This window comes from Sturnus vulgaris, chromosome 3 (genome assembly GCF_052056855.1).
Source record: "Sturnus vulgaris isolate bStuVul1 chromosome 3, bStuVul1.hap1, whole genome shotgun sequence".
NCBI classification, from domain to species: domain Eukaryota; kingdom Metazoa; phylum Chordata; class Aves; order Passeriformes; family Sturnidae; genus Sturnus; species Sturnus vulgaris.
The window spans coordinates 4,085,846-4,113,307 of NC_142245.1; the positions used below are offsets into that span (position 1 = coordinate 4,085,846).

A 27,462-nucleotide genomic window follows, 5' to 3' on the forward strand; every position below is an offset into this window, starting at 1 on the left:
CCCGCCGGCAGGCAGCACGCGGGAGCGCCGAGCTATGCCACCAGCCGCGCTGCGGGCTCGGCGCCGGCCGAGCGATGCGCTCTGCTGCTCTGCTGAGCGGGCCTGTGCCGGCTCCGCGGAACGCCGAGCGAGGGGTGAGCGGCACCGGGAATGGGAATGGCAACGGGAGCGGGAACGGGAGCGGGAATAGGAATGGGAATGCCAATGGAGGGGGAACGGTGGCGGAACGGGGGTCCTGTGCCCCCTCTCCCCTCGCATATGGGGGGCTCTGAGCTCCGCCCTGAAGTGCTGGGCCGGAGCGGGGCCCCGATTCCTGCCCCCACATTGCCACCAAATGTCAGGAATATCGCCACGTTTGCCCTCGTGTGTCACACAGTGCCGGTATTTAAGTCTCATGGAGGTGAATTGAGGTTGCAGTTACCTCAAAGCGTGTTTGCTCTTCCTCTTTAAAAGCAGCTTTGAAGTTTTCCAGGTAGCCCTTGGTTTTTAGAGCTTACCATAAAGCATCCAAACCCGGGGCTGGCGAAATAAATTGGATTAATAACAGGGTTTTCCATGGCTGCAGTATTTCTGTGCAAGGTACTTTGGAGCAGGATTGGATATTGCATGGAGAACATGGATCTATCCCATCCCTTGGGACAGCAGAACTGGGAGAATATCAAATGTTGCATAAAGGAGCTAAGCCTAAAACAAAGTCAGAATTTGTGGAACCCCTTGCTGAATTTATTCCTCCTTTGGGTGACAATGGACTCATTAAACCTTTGATCTGAATAATTGTGGTTATCCTTGTGTGCCGCCTGAAATTTCCTAGGTGTCCCAGTAAACACCTCACTGGGAATCTCTGTTCTTCCAGAAAAAATGCTGAGTTCTATCCCATCACAGCATTTTGGAAAAAAAAAAAAAAAAAAAAAAAAAAAAAAAAAAAAAAATTCACTGTTTTCTAAAGTTCTGGGCAGAGAGAATGGATTGACAGGAATCCAAATTAGCCATGATATTTTAGGGGTGAAAAAAAAAGCATTGTGAGATTTCTCACAAAAACATGAATCCTATATTGAGAAGGGAAATAAATCTTAAAAAAATTGGAGGAACTTTGTGTGACAAAAGGGGATGGCTCTTATTTTTTTTTCCCCCTGTGATTTTAACACACTGAGTCTTTATTCACTGCAATTTTAGGAGGAATTCCCATTTAAAATTTGCCTTAATGTGTCTTAGATCCTTCATTCAAGATTAGAGTGTCATGTACTTTTTCCAAGATAAAACTGGGCAAAAGCTCAGCATTCCCTTGTCAGAACTTGACTTCAGGTTTTCTAGGAAAAAACCTAAGAAACAGGGAAGCTTTTCCTCCAGTCAGTGGACTTTTTGAGTTGGTCTTCCTCTTCTCTTGTGCCTGTGATTTAAAACGAATGTGTCTCCCAAATTTTCTCTAAAGGATAAAAAAAAATTCCAGTTACTCTAAATACAGTGCAGTTAAGTCTCAGCTGAGACTTTTAATTATTGAATTGCTGAACTGTGTTCGGTCTCAGCTTTTCCTTTTACTTCTCTGTGTTGAATTTTAGATTTGCCCAGCATGTCTTCACTGTCAGAGAAGGACAGACCAATTGTTCAGCTCTTGCTCAGCACTGGCACTTGCCCACGATGTATTTTGAGGTTCTGCTGCGTGGGATCACAGATGCTCTACAGACATCCACACAAGGTTGGTCCTTTGTTGTGTGCTCAGGCTCTTGGCCTGAAAGGAAAAGGAGTTATGTTAAGCTGTGCCTTTTCCTTTAATGTAAAGGAAATTTACCTGAAATTGCAGAATTGGTAGGGGAATGCCACTGAAGAATTGCAGAGCAAAGGTTAAGAATAAATCAGAGAAGCATAGTGTTATTAGACATACTTCTTAGCTTGCTCTAATCCCCTGTCTTTATGCTTGTGTCTGCTGGTGTCTGCCTTGATTGTTCACCTTTGCTCAAGTTTAGACTCTCCACAATTCATTTTCAACATCTTTCTTCCCCATCCTTTTTCATTTTTTATCAATTATTTGAGGACTGTTCGTTCGTTGTGCTGTTTTTTGTCCTTTTGCATCTCTACCCGATTTTCCTCCGAGTTGCAACAACACAGTAATTGCTGTCTTCCTTACTGAAAACCTTATAGTGAATCCTTCTTCCTGAACTGTGTCTTGTCTCTCATCCTTCCAGGAATCAGAGACATGCAGGTAATTCTTTATTTTTGCAGGCTTCTCTCCTGATACAAAATTCTTACTCTGTGTGTTTAATTTCACCCCCACCTCTCTGTTCTGCTCTCTTTTCTTTTTATTATAGTGGCCAACTGGGCTAGGGGAGTTGAAGGAATTAAATTCTAACATAATCTAAATGACAAGAAAGAACTAAATGTCTTTTTTCATGGAATAGTGATGGGGCAAAAATAAATGTATTTCTGCCAGCCAGGTCTGGAAAATGTTTTCGTTCTTGGATGATTAACAAGTCTATTCAGCAATATTTTCTCTGGAAATTTCTATTTTGAGAGAAATGCAGCTTGGAGCTATTCAATAGTGTCTTAAAGATGTCTTTGGGCATAAATTCCATGCTGTTAATTGCTAAGCCTGACCTGGAACAGTACTGCCTTATGGAATTGTGTTTGTTAAAGAGGAACAAACAACCAGGGTGTGATTCCTCTGTTTGTGTTAGGATTTGATGAAGGATTTGCAGGAATTTCTGAAGAACAGTCAGGAAAAAGAAGACACAGTCTGTTTGGATGTGGCTGACCCACCTTGTAAGAGACTCAGGCTTGAACGTGGGGAAGAAGGAGCTGATGATCTGAACCACAACGGAGCCATTCCCTCTGCTGACGATGGGAATTCTGCCACGGAGAGCCCGGCTGAGAAGGTTTGCAACGTGTGTTTGGGAATTCTGCAGGAGTTCTGTGAGCCTGACTTTGTTAAAAAGGTACATTTTTAGCCTTTTGGGGTGCTTTTTCGGAGCTTGTGTGTGTTGGGGCCTACAGGGTAGAGCTGGTGACTGAAAACACCGTGCAGTTTTTTGTTGCATCTGTGGTGGGACCGAATTTTGCCCGGGCTTTGTCATAGTGGCACTTTTTTTTTTTTTTTAATAGCAGTGCAGGTGCAATGGAATGACTGCAGGGAGCACACTTTCCTAAGGAAAGGGCTATCAGCTATGTGGTTACACGAATTTAGGAGATGACCTGAGGTTCAGCTGCTTTCAAGGAAAACCTCAGTGGAGCTGGCGACCTCTCTTCACTTTTTTATGTGACAGGAAAACGAGGAGTCATCAAATGCTGTTCTCTGAACTTCATGTTTCTAATACAGCATGAACCTGTCTTTATGAAGGGGGAGAAAATGTTTTGGTGATGTAACAGATTTTGGATGATAGAGAGGACGTGAGTTAGGAGAGAATGTGGGCACACAGTGTTGCAAATGCCATCTCTGAGCAATCGTATTGCTCGTGTGACAAACTGAAATATCAGCTAGAAAACTCACACTGGCATCTGAGATATTTAACAAGAGTTTTGATAGAAAAGGATTTGATTTAATTGCATGAATGTATCAAAAATGGGACTAGACAGAAAGCATAGTATATAGTTTCTGTTGTTGCAGAACATAATTGTTTCTTTTTTGTTTCCATGGGCAGAATATGTATCTTTTTACAGAATCCACTGCTGAGACTTGGAAAATCTGACAGCACTTGTTAAGGCACCACAAAACCTAATTATTTGATACATAAATGTCCTTATCTGAGATGCTGATTTCACCTAAAATTTCAATATACAGTTGGTCCTGGCCTTACAATAGTGAGTTTGATTGTTTCATGTCACCCAGGATACTATTGATTAGTAACTTTTTTTAACAGGACAGAAAAGCTTACATTTCAAGAAGCTGTTAGTGATTACTCTGGTTTGTATGTTGGGCATCTCTCTGAGTGTGTGTTAACATGAATTCACAGTGATTATTCTAGAACAAAACTTATCAGCTCAGTCCCATTGCTGTGGTTTCATATTAAGCTGCTTCTCTTACAGGTGTGCCAAAAAGTTAATTCTGCTGACTACCAGTTCACCAGTTTTGTATTTTCTGTGTCACTACCCCCACAGCTGTCTGTCAGGGAGGTAAGTAACTTAAATAATAACTTAATTAAATACATATTTAAGAAAGTAACTGTGGAAACTATGAGCTGGAGGTGGTTTGATTTTTAATTGTTATTGTTTAAAAAAACCCCAAAGCCCATGCTGGAAGTGAAGTCTGCTCTCCCTTTCCTTGTGAGTCAGTATTATTGTAATTAATAAAGGGCCTGAGTCACTTCAGTTTTCAGTTAGCCCAGGAGTTACTTCCCATCTGAAAACCTAAAAGGAGTTTGTTGAAACCCTCAGTGAAGTGTTCCCTTTGGTGCAGATGCCAGCCCTGCTTTGTGGATCTTCTCAGAGACAGAACTGCACAGCTGGTGCCTTTCCAGGGATAAATGATAATTGGTAGTGCAGAATGCAAATTAAGGAATTTGAGGATGAACTCTTGAAGTGTTCAGCATTTTAAATGATGGGAAAAAGACAGTTGTGAGATATTTTGCAATCTTCCTCTGCTTTCTGATATAAAATGATGCAAAAGTACTGTTCTAAAAGTGATGCAAAAATGGCGTTTTAAAGGGCAACGTGTAAATCTGTACAAGAGATGCCTGATGTGGTGGAGGCTTCAGTGAACGTGGCAGAAAGAAGTGTAGATGGTGTTGGATTTCTGTGTAAAGCTGTGGCGAGGTCTGTTCTGCTCCCACACAATCTGGTAAATAATCTACTGCACGTGTAGTGGTGATTTGTGCTGTTATTTGTGGCAGCTTGGGCAAAGTGCCACTGTGATAGCTAACAAATATTCTACTCCTAAGTCTTCTGGAACTTTAAGATTCTCTACTTTCCATCTTAATTTGAGCACAGTTGGTGTGTTTGTCCTTTCTGATGCCTCCAAAAAATGCGGTCTGCCAAGAAGCCCTTTCAGGCTAGGTGAGTGTTGGGATGGATGCCTGTGATGCCGTGGCAAACCCCGAGTCAGGCTTTACCAAGTCCTGCTGCCGCGTTAAGCCCGGTGCGAGCGGCGGTGATGCCGAGCAGCTGCTGTTTGCAGGAAGGCCCGGTAGAGGGCGGTGTTGCAGCGCAGTTTGGGCCAGGGAATGTCGCGCTGCCCGGGGCTCGCGTTCCAGCCCAGCCGCAGTGCTGGGGACAGCCAGGACGGGCAGAGCTCTTCTGTGGGACCGCGGATCCAGAGATGGAGTGAAAGGAGTCGGTAGGAAGCTCCAAAACTGGATCTGTTCCCTGTGGAAGCGCTTTTGTTTCGGCTGGGAGAAGGTTTGGATTAAGGAGTTTCTGCTGTCCCTTCTAATGCATCGCTCCGGTCGTGTGAAATTCTAAAGCATTTGAAATGCTGAAGCTGCTGTTTGCTCCAACTGCAGGGGTGGAAAGGGGTGATGGTGGAGGAAGAACTTTAAAAGTCATGGGGCTTTGTTTACCTCCTATCCGTTTATCACTTAAAAAAAAAAAAAATAGGTGAGAACCTGTTTTAGAGGCACAGGAAAGCAACAATACAGTATGTAAAAATGTCTGAAAATATCACAATCAGATATCAGAATATCTCAACATGGTTTGTACTGAAAAGAGGTAGTTTGTTAAATTCTGCTTTTCATTCTTTGACCTGCTGTGTACAAGAACATGTGGAATCCTATCATCAAAGAACACCCAAAGGCAGCCTCTCTCCCACTGCCCTCTGGTGTGACACACAGATTTTCTCCATCATCTTTTTTTAACAAAAAACCAAAACAAAAAATCAGAAACTGCCTTTCAGTATTACCTTAATCTCATTTAATTATGACAGTTGTCATGCTGCCAAGTCCAAAATGTACGAGAGGAGCTGGAGAAGAGCGAGGCATAAAATCTACATTTGCATAGTATTTGTATCTGTGATGCAAGGAAGCAATTGCCTGCTTCCACAAGTAGGAGATTTGATTGAAATAAATCATAAATCCAGGAGTCCCAAGTTCATGCCAGACAGCTCCATTGGAATATGAAGTGAGTGGTGCCCTTCAGAAGGGTGACTGCCAGCTCTGCCTGTGGTCTCAGTCGTGATCCATCATCCTGGTGCTTGCTGCAAGGACATTGATGCAAATAACATCTGTAGTCATTACTCCCTGTAGGGCTGCCTGTGCCTCATCCTGGAATTCCCCATCTCTAAGCTCTTTTCTGATGCACTGGAACAATGCTGTGGCTGGGATTGCACATGGTATTTCAACTGTTGCCACTGTGCTCCCTCAGATAGCAGCAGAATAATATCCTGCAGCTCCTAATCAATACAGTGCCTGGGCTGGTGTGTTCCAGAGATGTGTTTGCTGCTGAGCATTGCCCTGCAGGCTTCAGCTCTGTAATGAGCATTTTTCATTTTCAAACCACTCCACAAACATGAAGTAATTACCAAGTAGAGGGATCTGATCCCCTGCTCCGTGTTCAGCTGGGAGAGAGTAGAGGGGTTTGGCTGGCTTGGTGGTTGAATACAATTTGGAATTTGGGATCTTTTGGCTTCTGTGCTTGCAGTACCCTCATCTATTGTTTCCCCTTAATTGAAGGGGAAAAGTAGTTTCTTTAATTCTCTTTCAACTTGGAAGTCAAGAGAGAGAGGACATGAAGTGTGACCTGAGGTCTCATTTTAGCATAGCTGCTCCCGTGCAGAAATTTTGTCTATTTTGTAGTTTTATCCCAAGAAAACAGGGAAGAGGAGTGAGATTAGCCTCCTCCTGAGTCCCAAACATCCCAAACCTGAATGTGCTCTAAATCAAGGCATGAGAGGGGTTTCTTTGTAAATTGGCATTTGTCAAATGCAGCTTCCTAGGCCCAGTTCAGTGGTTGTCACATCCTCTAGTTCAGAGCTACGCTCAAGGAATTTCAACCGAAGCTATTTTTATTCATGATTTTATCTGGGTTATTATGCAAACAGGATTACAATATACTTCAAGTGAAGCAGCCTTACTCATACTGTCTTCAAATGCAGGCTAATGAATCACAGTGGATTTGAGCAAACAGGATTTCATCACTACAACTGCATTTGTTTTGTTCAGCAGTGTGTGTGGGTTTGTGTATCACAGATCTAACAAAGTTTGTGTCCTCTCTCCACCATCCCTCTTCCCTCCTAATTTCTAGCGCTGTTTTTAGAGTTCCCTCATTGTTTAGATGTACCAAATGAAGGATAATAGACTTAATTTGTTGATTGAGTTCCTTATCAGCATGGAAAAGGGATCTATGACGTGGTTCCTTCTGATATCCATGTGATCCTGGCCCTGCTTCCTGGAGTTTGAGACCTGTTTTCAAACCTCTTCCTTAGAATTATTTCTTTGACAAGTGATTCTTTCAGCAGAGTTTGGGGGAGGTTATTCTTTAAGTATATGAAAAATAAAAGTCTGCAGCCTACAGACTGAAAACTGTTTCGTTGTGGTGCATTCAAATCAAACAACTTGATTTTTGGAATTCATCTTCAGTGAGGATGGTGACACAGGCTGGATTAGTTAAGTGATTTCTTATCACTCCTAATATATTTGGTAGTTGTTGCTAGTCGAGGAGAGCTGAAACTCTTGTGCTTTATTGTAGGAAGTTTTGAGGGGAGTTTTTCTCTTTTTACTAATTGTTAGTTAACTTGAATTTATACTAAATTGAATTTATACTAAAAGCTCCCTTTGATTTCTAGAATTATTCCTTCTGTTCCTCACCTTTCCCATATTTAGCCTATTCACCTAAGCTAAGTGGTGTGTTTTAAATAAGGGGTCAATCCTATGATTACCATAAGACCGAGTATGTTTTTAATTTAAATTTTTAATAATGGATGATAACTGAATTTGGAGTTTTATTTATTTATGTCAGTTAGCTTTCATCTACCATTTATTTAGAGACTTTTAGAAATGTCTATATACAAGATAACTGCTGACTTAGAGTCTTTTTGTACTTATAGTATTAATAGCAAGTTTCAAAGTGTTTAATGATGCCTCTTTCTTTTTTTTTTTTCATGCCAGATAGGATTTGATGTGAAGAGCAAAGTGATGTGCTAGAAAGAAAAACTCACAGCAATTCCATCTTTCCACTTCTGAACCAAAGCTAAATTCTTGATACTTTGATACTCTTTTTTGTCTCCTTTTGCAGAGAGTCTCTCAGATTGTTGGGAGTTCTGAGCCTTAATTTCACTTGTTTTTGTTTTTTCCTTTCTTTTCCCCGGGCGTGGCTGGTGACCTGCAGCGTGCTGCTTGGCTGGGGGTGAAGCAGCAGATGAGGTGAGCCATTGCTTTTGCTGTCTGTCTGTCTGTCTGCCAAGAATTCTTCCTACAGACACCATTTCTCTATATAAATGTTGATTTTATGGTCCAGTTTACCTAAGCTTACAAAGAATAAGGTGGCAGCTGGGTTTTGTGTGTTTTGTTTTTTTCTTTTTTTTTTTACCTGGTTTGACCTTCCTTGGGGTTTCTTATCTCTTTTGCTCTCTGAGTTCCCAAACAAGTGGTTTGAAATGCATCTCTCTCTTCCTCAGCTTTTCTTTGGGCAGGCTCTGGAAAGACTCTTGCAACTTTTGATCTCCCAGGAAGCTCTGGCACCAGTTTCCTCAGTGCACAGAAAAAAAAAATTAATCTGTTTTACTTGGCATAAGTTACTTAAGTTCCTCTTGAAATGTTGTGTGTCATGTATCTATTTTTGACAGACCCCTATGCAAGTAATTATTTCTTTGTGATTCAGAAATCTGGGCCTTCCCTTGGCTAAGGATGACATCGTTCAGCTGAAAGAAGCTTATAAGTGGATTATTCATCCCCAGTTGTCTGAAGAGTTGGGTGTTCCTGCTGATGGAAAGGTCTTGTATAAATAACAGAACTTTTTTTTCTTTGTTTCTTCATTCTTTTTTCATACGTGTTTGTCTGTGTGTATTTATACACTTATACACATGGCAGGGAAATAAAAATCGATCCTTTTTTCCTTATTAAGAGAGAAACAAATTGAGTGGCTCCTAAATTCACTGTAGGGAAGAGCACTGGGGAAGTTCTTTTAACCAGAGATCTCCAAGTGAGAGTCCTGAGGGGCACAATGTTCATTTTTGTACACACAGATCATTGCATCTTCTGAGACCACCACAGGCTTGTGCTTAATCTCTTGTGCTGCCAATCCTCCTTTTGTTAATGAGACTTTCCCAGTTGTGTCCTGTTCCAGGTTCCCTGTTTTGCAGAGGCTGTGGAATGCTCACACATTCCTTCCCTGCACTCCTGTCACTGCCAACGCTTGCTGCTGCTCTGGGAGCTCAGTTGTTCAGGTTCTGTAGATAAAATAAATTTCTGAAATGTACTGAAAGAGAAAAGACTGGTCCTTGTTCACTTTAATGAACACTAGAAATAGGTTTGTTGGGACCTGCAGTATCCCTAAGTAGGCAGTAAAAATGTTTTTTTCAAACTGTTTTCAACTTGGAGATTCTGATTAATATCCTTAAAATCTTTCTGAAAGGCAGTGACTGAACATGGTAATCAGGTGTTCAAATTCAGAAGCTGATTGAATGGAAATTTTCTGCAGTTGTGGCTGCCTGTAGGTTTTACTTGTCACCAGCCATGGCACTGACCCCAGGACTAGATTCACTTAGTCTTTATGTTGATTTGTCAGCTTCCATAATAATTACAGGCTGTTGTTTTCCCAGGAGTGCTAATTGAAAGCATCTCTTTTGTCTCAGTGAAGAAAAAACCCACTCAGTTACTCTGAAGATGATCCAGGAAGAAACAAACTTTTTACACACCAAGTTAGCAAAAGCTCCACAGCACTTGGCCACTCCAGACATCTCTGTACCACAAAAGTTGTTTTTCTAGTGCCCTTTATCTATAAAGCACTTGAATATTAGCCAATCTTTTCAATAGCCCTCTTGAGGTGTCTGGTATCTGAGTATCAGAAGTAATGAGTGTTGTTTGCCCAAGGCCAGAGAGGGAATTGGGGGAAGAATGGAGATTACACTGGAGTTCCTGGGCTAGCTGTCAATCCACCAGGACGTGTTGCCTTTCTCTGCCCCAAGGCCATGCAGGCATTGCAAAGGAAGCCCCTGACAAAATTTTACAGTGGTGACTACTGCAGGGTTTTTATCTTTATTGCACCCCTGGGAGGGCTCTGGGGTTTAGTGACCCTAATAGGCTTTGAGCCTTGGCTGCCTCTGCCTCAGCCCTGCACAGGATGGGACCAGTGCAGGTCACTCATGGCTCTGAAGTGCTCTCACATCATCGTTGGTGACTTCAGAAAGGCAAATGCTGCTCTGGCACACCTTTTAATGTCTTTAAACGTAAATAAATGGGTTATTCCCTCTTTTGTCTCTACTCTTTTCCTAAAACTGCAATACAGGTGCTTGAGAATATCCTCCTTGGTTGTTTAAAAAACGATTACACCTCCTTGTTATTTTTTCTTTTTTTTTTTTTAAATTTAGAGTCTGTTTGAAGTTAGCGTGGTCTTTGCTCACCCAGAAACAGACGAGGAGTGCCATTTCCTGTAAGTTTTTCTACAAGTAACAAAAGATCTTTATCTAAATGTTGTGCAACATCGTTGGTTTAGATTTGTTACAGAACACAATAAGCAGTGTTTATAAACCAGAATGTGGCCTGCATCTAGATTTCCTCATATCCACATGCAGTTGCAGAGCTTGAAGTTATACCATCTCTGGTTAATTCTGCTCTTTAATGCCAATAAAACAATCATCCAGAATTCTGGTTTGACTGGAAGGAGAGCATTCAGATAATTTTTTCAATTTTAGCCCTCCTCCAAGTCACTCCCTGTATCATTTTTAAAGATTCAAACCATATAATTACAGGTGGGGGAATATTTTGAGGTCATTTCTAAGCTTTCCTGCTCCTATAGGACACGTGGACAGGAGGAAGAACTTTGAAGTGAGTTAATCCAACGTAGCTGGTTGATGAAAACAAACAGAAATTCCCTGGTCACTACACAGCCTCTGGCCTGGCCCAGTAGGGCACCTGCTGTACACAAGGGAGCAAAATAGTTCTGTGAATTTAGCTGCCATTTAATCTGATTTCTCAAAATCTAGCTGTAGTATATTCTGGAAAATTAGGGTCACTCTTCCTGTTTGTTGACGCTTCCTGGAAAACCTAAAGTTTCACTCAGTGAATTTGCACCTACTGCAAGTTAAATCTTAGCATAGAAGGAGGCTCAGCAGAGATGTCTCTGTTGAAATGTGAATTCATTTCTTGAGACTGGAGATTTCCCTTGCAGCCTTTATTTATTTCCTGATCTTTCTTCTGGCAATTTGTGATATTTGAGTGCTCAATCCACCACCTTCTTGGTTTTCCACAATTGCATCTTTTGTTTGTCTTGACGTGGGGGATGAGGGAATGAAAGTTTGGGAAGGAACCAGGATTAGGAAAAATTATTACCACTGTTTGCTGGACGTCTTTTTTTTCCAGCTTCTTCAAGACTGGGTAAAAGAGGCAGAAAATTGCAGGGCCATACTACAGTTCTAGATAATGGTTCCTGCAATCCTGTAAAGAACTGAAGTGTTTCTGCATCCTGCACCCTTTCGTTCTAATTTATTTAATTTTACTTCCTTCATCTGAAACCTCTTCACTGGTATTTTCCTCTCATCCTTCCATCCTTTTTTCTGGCATTTCAGGAATATTGCTGTTGAACATGTTATTGTGTCAGTGTTAGTGCTCCAAGCAGAGCAGTTGGAGAGGTGAAAGCTGAAAAGAAGTTCCATTCCACATTCCAATTACTCAGGTTTATTCCACCTGACCTGACAATATACCTTTATTTGCCTTCTCTTTAAACAGCAATTAAGGTTTGAGACACTTTCTGAAGTAACAGCACATCACCTAATTTAATTACACAGTAGTTCCTGAGGTGCCAAGGCTTGTGTGAGTGGTTGGCTCTGGGCACATTCTGAGGCAGTGCTTTGGTTTTCATGTAAATATGGTAAATTTGGGGATTATCACAGTAGCAGTGACAGTCATGGTTTCTGTGGAAGCAAAGCAGGACTTGGATTGGGTTTCCAAGCATGGCATCTGCAGATTCTCACCTGTTCTTACACAGTTGTGTGGAGGTGGGTGTGCTGAAATGACCCATGGTTTGACATGGAAGATTGAATTGGCTCTTGTCAATTCATATTTAAGGGTAAGGTGATACTGAAATTTTGGAAGAGGGAGTGAAATTGCATTGCTTTGGGTCACAGACTGGCCAGGGAAGTTGTTTGTATGGAAACAGCAAAACCTGCTTCCTTAGAGTGTCAGGGAGTTCCAGAGGTGTTGAAAAGCACCAGCAAGAAATGATAAATGGGGGTTGGAGGTCAGAAATATCTCTGGCTGCATACACAGAAATCCAGAAATCATCTCTGACTGCTTACATAGAAATGCACTAATAGGAACAGCAACTTCCTCTACACTGCTCAGAAAAAGTGTTTCACTGACTTGGCTTTCACTTTTGTGAAACAGCCAATAGTTTCCTTTTGAACAGGCAAAGCACAAGTGGTGGTGAACACCTGGGGTTACTTTTTCAGTGGGAAATTGAATTTTCCTCTCCAAAAGGGACAATTCGAATCTCAGGTTTGTAGTGGGTGTTGTCTAAGAGCACCAAGTACAGATTTCAAGATGTCAGCAAATCTTGCCTAGAACTTAAAATACTAATCATGACCTTTATTGAGAAAGATTGGAAAGGAGTGAAAGCTAAACCTGTGTGCTTTTCCATCCTCTATCAAATGTGAGGTGGTGTTGGGCAGAGGAGAGCAGAGCTTTGGCCATGATTTCTCTGGATCAAGTGATGCACATCTTGCACCATTCATGGTTTAGGATAAAGGGAATTGGAAAATCTGCTCTGAGCTAAGCTGTGGAAGTGAGACACTGGATGTATGGGTACAAAAACCATTTACATGCTGTGCTTGTGAGTCTGTCTGTTTATTTCTTTCTCTATAAAGGAGCAGCTAATTTTAATTTCTATGTTTAGAGCCACAGCCTGCCCAGACTGTTTCAAACCGGCGAAGAACAAACAGGTAAGAATCTCATCACTTTATTTCTGCTCTGATATTCAGAATTTCACAGCAGTAGCTACAACTTACCTGGGTATTCAGTCAATGCTCAATGTCTGCTTTTCCTTCATCAAAAAGCTCTCTAGTTTTCAATTGTCTGAAAATAAAGTTGTCTCCTTTATTCACTTCACAATTCCCAGCTGAGGAAAACCAAGAGTTTGGTGCTGTTCTTTAGGTGAAAAGAAAAGCATTTTCTTTTTCCAGGCTGTCTAAAGGCCATAATTTTAGGAAGGTTCTCTGTAAATACCTCCCTTAAGATCTAGGAATTTGATTGTCATGCATTAAAAGTAGCATAAAAGATGATCCTCAAGCTCTCTGTGGGTGAAGCAGTTCAGGTAAGTCACATTGTGAAGATGAGACTCGGCAGCCAAAAGGGAAATGATCACACTGCAGTTTTCATGTGCTCTGATCTGAATGAAAGCCAGGATACATGCAGGATGGTTTTATCCTGTCTGCCTCTGGAGGAAAGGAGGGGGGAAAAAAAAGGGACCTTGCCACTTGTTGCATACCCTGAGCACACACACAACCACTGACAGAAAAGGGGACACGTGAGGATAAAAAAACAGTTGGAGGGAAACTGATACAAGTGGGACAGTTGATGTGATCAGAGGGAGAACAAGTAACTCCTGTCAGAAGCCATTGCAAGGCCTTTTATTCTTTCTGATGAAGAACCTGCCAACGTTTGGCAGAGGCAGAGTCTGGCCCAGGAATTCTGCTGACTCTACTCCACCTGACCAATAAAGGCCACTCTTTTTTTAGCAGGGTTGTATTGTTGTAACTCACTGCTTGCTGCATTGCTGGCCTTTAAAAGTGGGGAAATCCCACATAAGGAGCTAAACCAGCAGGGCCTGGCTGTTAAATCCACACAGGCAACAAAATGTAGGGGAATCTAAAGAAAAATAGCAGCTCTGAAGAGCTGTCAGAGGTTTGTCCTCACAAAGAAGCTGGGCTTCAAGGGCTGTGTTAATCAGAGAAGTGGTGTAAAAACTGGCTTCTGAGGGAAAATTTCTGTGCTGTCTGTGTAGATAGTTACTTAAACCTGCTGCTGCTTTCAGGGCTTTCCTGCTCATCTGTTCTATGAGGAAGGGAACTGCTATTATCTCTAATTTATGCTTAGAAGGAGAAAGAGCAGCTTTCCTGAAGACACCCAGGAACTCTTTAGAGTCAAAACTTGGGTTGTCCCAAACAGTGACCCAGTATTTTTTTTTTCTCAAATCCCCAATCCAGTTTGCAAAAAGGACACCATTAAACTGGAAATTCAGCAGACAGCCATCAAGGGCAATCCCAAGGGCTGGAGCAAATGCTTGGGAGGGCAGGCTGAGGAACCTGGACTTGTTCAAGGTTCTTGGTGAAGGCTTTGGGGAGGATCCAGCTGAAACTCCTCCTAGTGCCAAAGGAGATGATTGAGAGCAGGGAGCCAGGCTGGCCTGCACACAGCTTGGTGGAAGGATGAGACACAGCAGGAATATGTTGACATGAGAAGTTCAGAGGAGATGCAAGAAAAAACATTTTACCTTGAGGAAACTGAGAGGGGAGCAAGCTGTGGAGGGAGACAGTGCAGGCTCCATAATAAGTGGATTTCAATCACCATGATTGAAAGAAGCTTGATTGAAAGGTTCATTTAGAGACCTTCCCCTGTCCTCAGCCTTTCTAGAGCAGGATTTCACCTCAGCTGTTACAGGACTTGTTCCTCCTATCCCAGGAATGTAAATTCTCACTGGAGCCACCCCAGCAGCAGCTGGCTGTGCCCAGAGCTTAGCACTGTGCTCCTGCTGCACTGGCATTGCTGCTTTTTGGGAGAGGGAAGCTGCCTGCTTCCCACAGGGAGGAACTGCCCAGCCCCACCATTCAGAGCTTTTAGTTGTGAGAATCAGACAATTTTTGAACTTCAGGAACACATTCCTACTCAACAGGCTTAATTTCAGCAGAACTACCTGCCTGCTGTCACTGACATAAAAGCTGGGCTTAGGTATCTTTAACTCCTGGTTTGGATTTCTGTTCATGGATTTAGGATTCTGGTTTTAAACTGTTCTGCAAATGTAGACCTGAGCTCCCAAGTGAGCAGTGACAGAAGTGCACAGTGTAAGTTTCGGTGCTTTTTTTCTTCCTCAGGTATATCCTTTTTTTGCTTTTCTTAGTTCTTGACTCATTTTTTTATTTCACTCTGCAGTCTGTTTTCACCAGAATGGCAGTTATAAAAGCCCTGGAGAAGATAAAAGAAGAGGATTTTCTCAAGTAAGTATATACTGAAACTATTTCTTAGTATCGTGCATTTGTATAGAATTAGGGAGGGGAGGAAAATATTCAGTGGTATGTAGTGATAGGGTAGCTTTAAAAGAACTTTTGATTGTTTAAATTCTGTTGGTTTACTGGTTAAAACATTTTTTTTCTTTCTGGCAATGGAAAATCACTCCTGATTTTTAATTAAAAGGATTATTTTGAACTTTAGAGTTTGTAAGGCAATAGGAGTTGAGTTTTAAGAAAAGACCAAGTGCTGTTAATATGGTAAAAATCATACACGGTGGAAAGCCAAAAATGGGCACTTTTTACTGCTCTGGTGATGCTCCAGCATGTTCTAGTAGTGATAATATGTTTTACTCTCTTTTTACTTTTAATACAGGCATTTTCCATGTCCCCCAAGTTCACCAAAGACCCTCTGTGATGCTCTGGAAATTCAGTGCAATAATGGTGCAGTTTTTGTGGCTGGTAAAGTGATCCATTTCTTTGCTGCTGTGTTGTCTTGAAGAGAACTTTGTAACACTGCCCTGAGACCCAGAGGATTCTTGATGTGTGTTAATTCCTGTAATGAAGTGTAAGGAGCAAAGAAACAAATCCAGCTCTACCCAAGAGTGGTTTGAAAGGGGAAGAAATTATCTTTGACCTTTGCTGAAGATATTGTCAAAAGTTAAAAGTTTCAGATTCCCTCAGAATAATGGTTTGGGACAGGCACTTCCACACCAGCAAGCTCTCAGCAGTGCTGTTCACTTCCATGAGTTTTGATTTGGATTCAGAATTTTTCACCATCTGGATTTCTCTGCATATTATCCCATCCAAAACTGCAAATATTAATGGGATTTATAAAGGCTTGGGTGAGACAGGTAGTGCAGCAACACTTGAGTCCCTGAGTTGAGATGATTTAACTTTTGTATCTGCCATTCTTCTAGTCCTTTGTATGAACAACTTATTTAAATACATGCAAACTGATTATTATTAAAAAGAACCCAAATTGTAATTTAAATCCAACATACTGTGATGATAAAAATCCTGAATAGAAAGAAATGGAAAATGAAAAAACTGTGAAAGTGACTGGCAGGGTAGTTGATGTTCTGCATATAACCATTCCTTATTTTTAATTACTGATTAGACAGTTAGATGTACATTCTTGTGAATCCAAGATATCCAGTTCCTTTTAGGCTCTTCCAAACACACTGTTTTATTTTAAGTTGTTTTATTGGATAGTTTTATCAGAATTCAATAGTATGAAGAACAAAACAGAGGGTTTGCTTTCTGCCTGTCATGTAATACTGGTCTTGGCATTTGTGGTTTATATCTTGCTCCAACAAAAAAAATCCAATCCAGGCAGGTGTTTATTTTTTCAAGAACTAAATCCAGAATAGAATTTGTTGAGTACAGTGCAGATATTTTGCTTTCAATAAATGAGATGGGATCTTAATTTGTAAGAACAACATTGCTCTCTTGACTTTGGTGTTTAAGAATCACTTCCCACCTCAACCTTTTTTAAGGATTCAGGAACTGTCAAACCAAGAAACAAACACCTTCTGTTTTTTTAAACCTACTCTCTTCAGATCAAAAATTAAAATTATTAGAATGAGAAGCTGAAAGAAAAAAAAAAAAGCAAAAAAGCAAACCTAATTCTTCTTTTTCCATTTTATGGAAGGAGAATTTAGCAGTGTGAGGCTGTATCTGAATGATGAGTCATCCTACTTTCATTATTTGCCCCAGTGAGACTGTGTTACTCAGTTTCCCCATTTGTTTGTGTGGCTTTTTCTGCTGCTGAAACTGCAAAAAGGAAACATTGTTCAAGATAGGAAAATATGATACAAAACCCCAAATCCCTGAGATGTTAGAGGCCCAAAGTAATGCACAGAGCTACTCTGAACTATTTTTATTTTCTATTTTGCAAGCTTTCAGGTTGAAAGCACTTTAAGCAGGGGGTTGCTCCTGGGCCTTTATGAATTATTTCCTTGCTTTGGGAATATTTTCAGTTCTTATCTTACCTGTCCATAAAAAAGTTCATACTGGTCATCCATGTCAGGCTTGGTCTTTGGTGATAGCCTGTCATGGAGGTGCCATGAAAACATCACTGGGACCATCCAAAGATGCCAATCTCTTTACATGGCACCTTCTCAAGATTCCTGCCCTTCCTCCTAATTTATTATTGGGACTTTTTACTCCTTGCATGGTGTTCCTCACAGTGAGCCAAAGCATTTTAGTTCAGGTTTGTTTCCTTAAGGCCTCAGGCAATGGCAGAACTGGCTTGGAACTGGGATTATTTCACACAGGAGGGTTATTCCTGGGGGCAGGGCTGCAGCCACAGGCTCTCTTAAGTCCAGCCTAAGTGGCCATCCTGGCTACTGCCACTCTCCTGGATGTAGCCACGTGTGATCCACAGTGCTGGTGTAATGCTCCTGCCATAGAACAAGCTGGAGCCTGTCAGTTTGTCTGAACAAAGCTCCAAGGAAATTCAGTGTGCTGTGCAAGGCTGCAGCTTTCACTCATGGCTGTAGAATGATTAGAAGTACCATGGTTGTCTTTTACAGGAAGATACAACAAATATTCCAGGAATTTACCTCAGACTCCCTGGATTATTGATGGGGAGAGGAAGCTGGAATCTTCAGTGGAAGAATTAATTTCAGAGCATCTAATGGCAGAATTCAAGGCAGACAGTGAGTATTTAGGAGATCTCCTACCACACATATCTTCCATCACTACTAGAAGATTTTTTCTTGGTAGCCACCCACTCAATATGGGAGTATAATGGAACAAAATGATGTTTCTTTATCCCTCTTGTTTCCTTCCAAGTTAAGGCTTGTAAATTTTATTTAGCTGTGATCTGGGAGTAATTAGATCCTTTTATCCTGCTAAAGTAGCTCCTCAGTGGATATGATGATGCAAATATGTTGGTTTCATGTGGTAGTGTTTTTGCTTAACCAAACTTGGTAACTCATAAAATGACTTGTACCAAGAAGGTTTTTGCCACAGGTATTTCATGGGATCTGCCTGGCTTTTGACCCCCTCATGTTTTTCACCTCAATTCATTTATTTTCCTCAGTGGCTAGAGTTTCACAAGCTAAAATGCTTATCCAGGGATTATCCAGATGAAACAATCACTGCCCATCATTTGTCATCTAACAGATGTGGAATTAGAGACATAGAAGGCCCAAGGGAAAACTGCATTAAAATTAGTTTGGAAAAAGCCCCGGTACTTCCCCCTCCTCTCCTCCCAGTGATATGTTAGTCTGGTGGTAGAAGGCCAAGGAATTGGGAGTGCCCTTCAAGAAACTTGGGAATAAACAGGAATTCCCACAGTTTGTGAAGTGCAGCCTCCAGTTTACAAAGTAGATTTGAAGCAGATTTTGCCAAAAAGTTTAGAAACAAAATATTTCACCTCTTAAAAGCTGTAGAGAATATTACAAATGTAAAATAAAAGCTCACCTGCCTTGTTCAAATCTGTTATAGGCTTTAATTTTAGTTCCTCTGGAAGAGAAGATGTGGATGTAAGGACACTGGGCAATGGTAAGGCTTGGAAGACCCCTTGTGAAACATAAAGATGAAATGGGTACATGGAGCTCCTCTAATCCTGCTGAAAGCCAAGTGTGTGACTGGGCATGCTTTGGAATTTTATCTCAGAAGCATTTTAGTGAAGTTTATTTATATATTTATTCCCAAAGACCAAACAGCTTCATAAAACCAGCTTGAAAGAGGAGCCCTTTTTCAGTGGCCTTGGCTGTGTGGAAAGGCATAGTTAGTTTAGCTAAAGCTATTTTATTTTATTCACTCCCTACTTTTAAGCCATTTATGTCAGACTGATTCCTCTCATTTTCTGCTGGATCCTTCTAATTCCCTCATTGTGTCTGCGGAGTGGGGGAGCTTTGTTTTCTTTTTGAACTTGAATCTCTTACAAAGGTCAGCTGCTTTCCAGTGTGCTGAAGCTGCTGTAGCCAAGGGAGGAGGGAAAGAAAAAGTAAAAACGAACAGTTCTGTGTTTCAGTAGCTGTCTGATTTGTAGTGTGATTCTTGGCATGGCTTGTGCTGGGGATTGTCCTGGCCCTGAGCACAGAGTTACAACTCTGGCAACAGATGTTGAGCTGAGGGAGTGGGATTTAACATTGCTGTGCACCTGGGCATTGCTGTAGGTGACAGAAAATAAGCTAATTAGCTTTTTTTCTTATTTTATTTTTTAATTAGCACAGACTTGTACAAGATGTCTTCTGGGAAGTCATAATTTGCACTTATTGCTGATACTGGGGTTTAGTAGCCAAAAAAAAAAAAAAAGTCCCTTGTTTCTTCCCTTGCATCTGATGCTCCATCCCTCAGCCCGCCAGCCCTCTCCCTGTTTGTGTAAGAGCAGACAGTCTTCACACCTTCCAGCCTTGCTGTGTAAATGCAGCATTAATTTAGAACAACATGTTTTGATGTTTTGTGCCCGTGCCCGTTGCCAGGAAGGCCCTTTGCCATCGAGCTGGTGAATCCTCGCAGGATTCGTTTCACCGTGGAGGAGATGAGGAGGCTGCAGCAGGTAAATCACGGGCACCTCACACAACTCCTCAAGCACTGCCTCTCCAGCCCAGCAGCTCTGCTAACTGATTGCTTTCTTTTTAACTATCACAGGCAATTAATGACTCTTCAGACAAAATACAGGTTCGAGATTTGCAGCTCGTCACCAGGTCAGTGTTTATCGAGGGATTTCAAAAGGGACACTCGGGGAGTTGGGAAGTGTTCTTGCTCACAGCCTTGTATAATTATGCTTATGTTAAGTGAGTAATTAATTTCTTTTGTTTAGAGAGGCAATTGGTCGTATGAAGGAAGGTGAGGAGGAGAAGACAAAGACCTACAGTGCCTTGATATGGACAGACAAAGCAATACAGAGAGAAGACATCGCGTTTCTGGATGATATCAAGGTAGCAGGAGCTCTTGTTGCTCATTTAAATGTCCTGGTGCCCTAGGGAAGAGTTAAATACAGGCCATCCATGGGCATATCTCTCGATCTGTGCTTGTTTTTGGTTTGTTTTTTTTTTTAATCAGGATTTCTCTTGATACAGGGAGCTCTGTAGCACGCTTCCTTCCTTCACCAGTCACTCCAGCAGGACAGGGGGGTTGGCTGTTAACAGAGACAAGTCCTTGTGTAAAGTTCACCTTCCAGGAGACCAAATCCTGGGAGAGGAGGAAATCTGGCATCTGCACCCCTTTTTTACCTTAAGATAGTGTCCTGAGTGAGTGAAAGGAGCAGAAAAGCTCTTTTGTTATGCTCTAAAGCCGTTCTCCCACAGCTGCAATTTGGAGGTGAAAATGTCTATGTCAGAGTGCAAAGAGGCCTCAGGAAGGCTCAGCAGGAAGGAGAACTTTCTCCAGATGCTGATGGCCTGATGGAGAAGTGGGTTCAGTTTATGGTGTGTTGCACCATTTCCTACTTGCCCATGAGCTCATTCTCCAAGCCATGACAGCTCAGGCAGAGAACTGTTGGGAAGTTCTTCCTTTAGCTTCCCTTGCTCCTGAGAAGTTGCCTTTCAAACTGCTGCCTCTCCTTGGGGAAAGGGAGTTGGGAATGAACTTTTGAAAAGATTGTTCTGAGATCTAATCTCGTTTAAGGTTTTTTTCCCTTCACTTTTATTTCTAGGGGGTTGGCTGTAGTTTAGACAAAGCATTTTGTAGGTGGGATTTATTTTTTTTTTCTGATTGCCCTGAGGCTCTGAGCGAGCTGCTAAATCCTGGAGTCATTCCAGCAAAGGGCTATGGAGATTTCAAGGTTATTCCTCCGTATTTGTGATTCCATTAGTTTGTGTTCATGTGAGGCCTCCTTTGGCCTCTGAGAGGGCTGTCCTTTTTCCTTCGATAAACTTGGAAAAAACCGGTCTTGCCTTGAGATTACTCAACTACCAGAACACAAGATGAAAAAGAATGGGACTGCTTACCAACACCCACAATTCCTACAATCCGTGCAGCACTTGCACACTTCCCTCCTCACGTTTTTGTTCACTCCTTGTGGCAGGAGCTGAAGCTGGACCAGAAGACGCCTCTGCGGGTGCTGCACCGGCGGCCTCTGGCCGTGCGCTGCCGCCTCATCCACACCATGAAATCCGAGTACATCGACGAGCATCACTTCCGCCTGCACCTCAAGACTCAGGCAGGAACGTATCCTTGGGGTGCCCTGGCACCTGGCAGGTGTCACCAGCACCCTCCTGCTGGGACTGGTTGGGATAAGGGGAAGTTTCCTGCTCGGGTGGTTGCGGTGTTTTGAAATCCCTGCCCTCCCGCGGTGGTGCCGCTGCACGGTATTTGCTTTTAGGTCACCATTTCACATTGGAGTTTTCATTAAAAGTGTGTGACAGATCTAAAAATTAAAATGCACTTCAGCTTTTTCTGATTTAACTAGAAACTTTTCACCTCCAAAAATTACTTTTTCCACAATATTTGATGTGTTTCAGTGCAGACTGGAGATCGCTGCTACTTACAGTTTTGTCCAAAAGTCACTACTCAGTTTGGAATGAAACCAAATTAAGGTTAGCAGTGCAGTTTTTGGCACCAGAGTCAGAAGCCAGGAATTAGGTGCTCTCCTAAATATAGTTAATATCCTGTTAAGCCCATACCTAAGAAATTACTTAGGAGTAGAAGAAACAACTTTTTTCCCCGTACCTTTTGATTTCTTTGGTGTGGAATCCACCTCTCCTTAGCCAATGTTTTCCAGCTACATTAAAGAGTTTGTGCATGGAGACTTTGGGAGAACAAAGCCCAACATTGGGTCCCTTCTGAACAGAACTGCTGACATTCTGGAGCTGGATGTAGAGGTAAGTTGGTTGCTGTTTGTCTTTCCTGGAAATTACTAAGGGAGTTGCCCTTGTGAGATGCTTTCCATGGAATTGCTGTAAGTCGATCAACATTCCTAAACCACAGGATACATTTCCTGCTGCTACTCTCCTTTGTAAACGCCCAACAGAGAGTGATGCTGCCAAGTAGTAGCAAAAGGTGTTGTGATTCTTTTGGTATCTGTGAAATACCAACTCTGCTGCCTTTTTTCCCCCCACCCTCTGCTTTTCTAGTCTGTTGATGTTGACTGGCCTCCAACCCTGGCTGATTAACTTCTGGAGCTGGGATGAGGAAGCAGCAGCTCCTTGGCAGCAGCTGGTGACCAGACACTGTGCATTGTTACAGCCTGGGTGCCAGGGGTGTCCCTGGAACATTTGGATCATGTTGATCTGCCAAAGGATACCCTTGGGCTCTACTTTACACACTCTGGACCAGGTAGTGTTGGTTCAATGTCTAGCCTTACTTTTATTTCTTCTGCACGTAAAAAGATTTTGGGGAACCAGTGTATATAACCCTCCATCAAGCCAGATTTTATTTTAAACTCTTTTTATATTGGATACTACAGCTTTCCTCGTGTGGATGCAGGTAACACTGAGTTATCTGACACCCACTCCCAACTTTTTCTGAGCAGTTCATGCAGAAAATCCCAAAAGCCAGGGAGTGCCTGCAGCAAGTTTCCCTGAGACAGTGACTTATTTTAGATCAGTGGCAGTAGAGATGAGCAAATTTGTCTCTCAGAGTGCTTTTCAAAGGGGAAAAATTTTCAGAGGAAAACTGCACTTAAAACCAAGTTTTTCTCATTTAAAAACATTGGGGATGCTTCCTAGAAACAAGAGTTGAGGCCTCACCAGCCCTCTTGAAGACCAGGAATTCCCCAGTGAGTCACAATGTACAAAAAGACTGGGAACTCCTGGCAGTGGTGCATGATGGGAATCTAAAGAAAAACAGGAATACCAAAAGTGTCAAAATGCAGGCAGAAACAAAAGGTACCACAGGATGCCGGTATCGAGAGAGAGATAAAAAGCTGTGATTTAGCAATGTAATACGTTTTTTCTTGTACCTCACCTTGGATGGAAGAGTTGAACACAGCCTAGGAACTTGCCTGGAACAGGGAAGATCTGAGGTTTTCTTTGTTTTTTTTAAATGTTTCTTACTAAGCACCATCTACATCCTTAGGAAGTCATTTTTTATACCTGTATCATGTTAATCCATGAGGGAGGTGCTTCCCTGAAGCACAGAAGAGACTTAAACTATCAACAAGAAATTAAGGTTTGGAATTTCAGAGCTCTTTGTTAACATTTTGGGAATCAAGAGGGTAACATTTGCCAAGACAAGCCACTGTCTGGGGACAGGGAGGATGACTGGGATGTCTTCCCTTGAATTCAGTGATGCTAGAACAGCTCCATGAGAGCTTGAGCTGGAGGCTCTAAAAGTGTTAATAAATAAATAAATAAATAAATAAATAACATTTTTAAGGAGCTTCTTTAAGGCTCTGCCTGTGCTGGGCTATCAAAACTTGTGTCTGTAACATAAGTAATTCAGAAGCTCCTGTTTTTTTAACACAAAAATTTGATTCAGACAGCAATATTATTTCTGGTTTTAATATTAAACTCTTATGAGCAACAGATTCCATGAGTAGTTCTCAGATAATAATCTGCAGCTAGGAAGGAAATGTCATTAATGATGGAAAACTAAAGAAACCTAATTCAGAAAACAAAAGAGGATTTAATCTCTGCATGAATTCTTAAAACTCCAAGCGAGCTGAAATGTGATTTATAAATTCCATAAGCTACAAGGGGGAATAAAAACGTAAACAAGACTGTGCTCTCTGGACACAACAGGCATGAGAAGAGCTGTTCCAAGGGGAAATGGAGCCAAAAGGGGGAGAGAGGGAAAGGGCTGCTGCAGTAATGCCAAGGACACACAAAGCTCTTCTCTCTGCAGCTCCTGCTGCACGTGGGGATCCCAGGCAGAATCCAGGATAAACAAGGCCCTAAAGATGAGCCTCAGTGTGCTGAGTCTGAGCTCTTCTCTGGGCAAGGCAGAGAGCTCCTCCCAAAATTCCCAGGCTGTTTATTTTTACAGTAAATCTGAAGTAGCTGAATGGGAGGGGGGGTGGAAGCTGATATGCAAATATCCCTGAGCTCTTGAGGCAGTTCCTGGGTACCAATCACATGCAAATATGAAACTGGGAAATGTAATCTGGGGGTCTGAACTTTCCAGTCCAGTTTCAGAACCATCATGTACTGAATATTGCAGCAAAAAATATTCATGTTTTACTTGGGCCTTCACCTGATTTTTAGGAGTATTTTTGTGAGTGCTCACACTGGGTGTTTTGTGAGAGCCAGATTTCATCTTGTATTTTCCCCCCCTGCATTTTGGTATTGCAGCAGCTCAGCTGGGCCTGGAGAAAGCTGTACTAGCAGCACAGCTCAGCCAAAAGCATCCAGACCCTTGTCCCCTCTGCCTAAAAACCCAACAGCTCTGCCATAAAACCTGCTGAGGCAGATGTGCCTGAGATTTTATAGTGGCCACCAACAACAGGGAGCAGAAAATACCCCCAAAAAACCCAGGATAAGCAACCAATAACCTACCTTGTCCCTTTTCCTGTGGTGAGGGATGTCATGAAGCCGAGGAGGTTGCAGAAGCTGAGCACTTGGTATAACCAGTTTTTTTTAATTACCAAACCAACTCATTTACAAAGGAAAACAGAACTTTGAAAATATTTAATTATACAGTAAAAACAAATTGTACTATAAAGAGCTTTGTATGAAGTGACTAAAATGTTTACATTTAATATACTTAAAACTGAGAACTTCAAAAAAAAAAGAACTGAATAAACAACACGTTTCAAACTTTCTGTGTATTTCTTTGGTCTTCCTATTGCTTAAGAGTGTGGAGGAAAAACTGCTTTAAAACAGGGAGAGTCAATTCATTTTATTGTGCACCTGGAGTTAGGGGATGCAGTTTCCAAAATTCACCTGACTGGTAGAATTCCAGCAGCAGCACCGGAGTGCTCCCACTGCAATGGATTCCTGCAGGGAAGGCATCCCTGCTTTCCTGTAAGCCACAGAGGGGTTCTGGAACACCTTTCCTTGAGTACAATTCTGCATCTCAAGCGGCCTTTTTGATTTGAGGGGTGGGTTTTGGACATTTTATTGCTTTTTTTTTTTTTTTTTGTTGCTGCTCTCGTTGTGCAGTTTTATGTCACCAAAAGGTAACAACGGAGACCCTTAAGCCTTATCTGCCCTAAAGAGCAGCTTAAGAAATACTCAGACATTTCTCTGTGTTGCTTCTTAAAAAAATAACAGTATAATAAAGTAGCCAAGGCCAGAGTGTCTTACCCAGCCAGTTACCTCCAGCTGGAGGTGTCAGGAGCAGCTCCTGCTCAGGCTAAGAGCGAAGACTGGGAATCAAGTGGGAGGGAAGAAGTTCTGGCTCCTGATACAGAGGATAGAGGAGTGTTTTTAATTAGTACTGACTGAAATGGCTTTAAAAGTTGTTAATAGAGGTGAGGCTGCAGCAAGGCAGCCTCTGGCTTTGCCCTCCTGGGAGGGGGTGGTGGTGCTGGGGAGGCAGGATCTGAGCCTTCTTTGAAGCAGTCACTTGCATAGCAGGAAACTGCTGGGATACCTGAGGAAAGAGTAAGTGGATACTTCGGCTCCAGAGATTTCTGCCTGTCCAAATCTCACTCACATCGTAGCTACACACACACACAACTTGCAGAGCAATAACAGCTTCATTCCTAAAGCAACAGGGGCACGGCTTGTAAAATAGTGCACTCTGGATGAAGTGCAGACAAGTCCTCACTTTCTGTTCCTTCTCTTGTGCAGTGATTTCCTTTACAACAGAGCTGGACTATTTAAAAACTCAAACCTTCCGGTCTTTTAAAATATATCTAACAATGACATAGTCATTAAAAAAAATTTTACGAGTAAATTTGCCTTCAAAGCAAATGGAGTGTGGTGACAGCGTGGAAAATCAATACATTTTCTCATTTTAGGAGAAGAATATTTATAGAAAGGGGGTTAAAAACCTAAACCTTTCCAGTAAGTTGAGCAGAACTCACATGTCATTCATAAGATGAGACTGAATAGAGTGCGCACGTGCAGGGTTTTTTTTTTTCCTAATTTCTGTCCTATCAAAATTTAAAATTTAATTTCTATAGCAAAAATGGCTATTTCACAACAACTTCAACCCTGTGAAGTATTTGAAATTTTAACCCTTCTGAAGATGCCAGCTTTTACAGTCCCCAAAGGTAAGGAAGCATTAAGTGTAAACAGTTCCCACTTCCAACAGCGCAAAAATACGTCTACAAGGTAATTTTAAGAAACCCCAAACCCTACTCCCCACCTCCCTCTTTACGGGCACAACAACGGGCTGCAATAAATAACCTTTAAGTTATACCACGAAACTTGCACAGCAACATTCTGAAAGAGAAAGCAGGGACTCCAGAAGGGTAAATGACTCCTCTCCACGCAGCAGCACCCGGGGCGGGGGGAGCTCTACGTACCCAGCGCTGGCTCACGGGTTATAGCTCTGTAAAATGTTATCGAAGGAGAAGGACTGGTAGAGCTCATCGGTGTGGACACCGTCGGTGTCGTAGAACTGGCCGTCCGCCAGGCCGCCCTGGTGGCCGCTGGACAGTCTGGGCTCGCTCAGCACCTCCTGCTCCATGAAGCTGTAGCCGGGGTCGCTCAGGCCGGGCTGCGAGGCGAAAGCGGCGGCTCCGCTGCCCGTGGCGGAGCCGGCCTGGGACAGCTGCAGCTGCTGCCGCTGGCTGGCGGCTCCCAGCACGGCGCTGAACTTCTCCAGGCTGATGCTGCTGCAGCTCAGCTCGTCCGTGTCCATGCCCACCATGCTGGAGGCGCCGCCGGGCAGGTTCTGCAGCTCGGCCGCCGACACCACCACGGCTCCCAGCCCGTTCGTGCTGCCGTAGGTCCGGAAGAATCCCGAGGAGTCCTTCTCGTCGGGCCAGGCCAGGGCGCTGTCCGGGAAGGTCGGGAGGGAGCTGCTGCCGCCGGGGACATTGGGCTGGGGCTCGCTGTTGAAGCTGCTGTGCTGGTGCGAGCCCAGCAGCCCGGCCGGGGCCGCGGGGCTGTGCAGCCAGCACGGGGCCAGCCCGTCCTGCTTGCCCGGGGCCAGCGCCGGCGTGTGCGCCAGCTGCGAGCAGCCCGGGTACAGCTGGCTGGGGTTGGACAGGGCTCCCAGCCCTGCCGGCATCATCAGCGTGGAGGGAAACATGTTCGGTTCTACGGAGAGAACGCCACTTTTTAGGGGGTTTTTGAAATTAGGAATGGTAAAAAGCAAAGGAAAGACAGCAAGACTGTACGGGTACTTCCATTGATTTCCACTGGCTACTTGCTTCA

General features: G+C 42.7%; 2 protein-coding genes across 5 annotated transcripts in view; one reads left to right on the top strand and one right to left on the bottom strand.

The window, feature by feature from the left end:
- The first annotated feature begins 26 nt into the window (after positions 1-26).
- PUS10 (pseudouridine synthase 10) lies at positions 27-26,724 on the top strand. The gene is made up of 18 exons (XM_014895108.2): positions 27-134; positions 1,557-1,693; positions 2,670-2,927; positions 4,015-4,101; positions 8,245-8,279; positions 8,737-8,848; positions 10,445-10,506; positions 12,967-13,012; positions 15,219-15,283; positions 15,669-15,754; positions 17,830-17,955; positions 18,749-18,805; positions 19,732-19,808; positions 19,901-19,956; positions 20,073-20,190; positions 21,279-21,421; positions 21,975-22,074; positions 22,327-26,724. Exons 1-18 carry the CDS (start codon positions 35-37, stop codon positions 22,363-22,365), a joined length of 1,704 nt encoding a protein of 567 aa, XP_014750594.2. The 5' UTR covers positions 27-34; the 3' UTR covers positions 22,366-26,724.
- The window catches only part of REL (REL proto-oncogene, NF-kB subunit), a 43,345-nt gene continuing 40,632 nt past the window's right edge, over positions 24,750-27,462 (bottom strand). For all 4 annotated transcript variants that reach the window (XM_088160758.1, XM_088160757.1, XM_088160756.1 and 1 more), the window contains one exon: positions 24,750-27,345. In XM_088160758.1, coding sequence (XP_088016884.1) covers positions 26,618-27,345 — 728 coding nt within the window. In that variant the 3' untranslated portion in view covers positions 24,750-26,617. The remainder of the gene's footprint in view (positions 27,346-27,462) is intronic.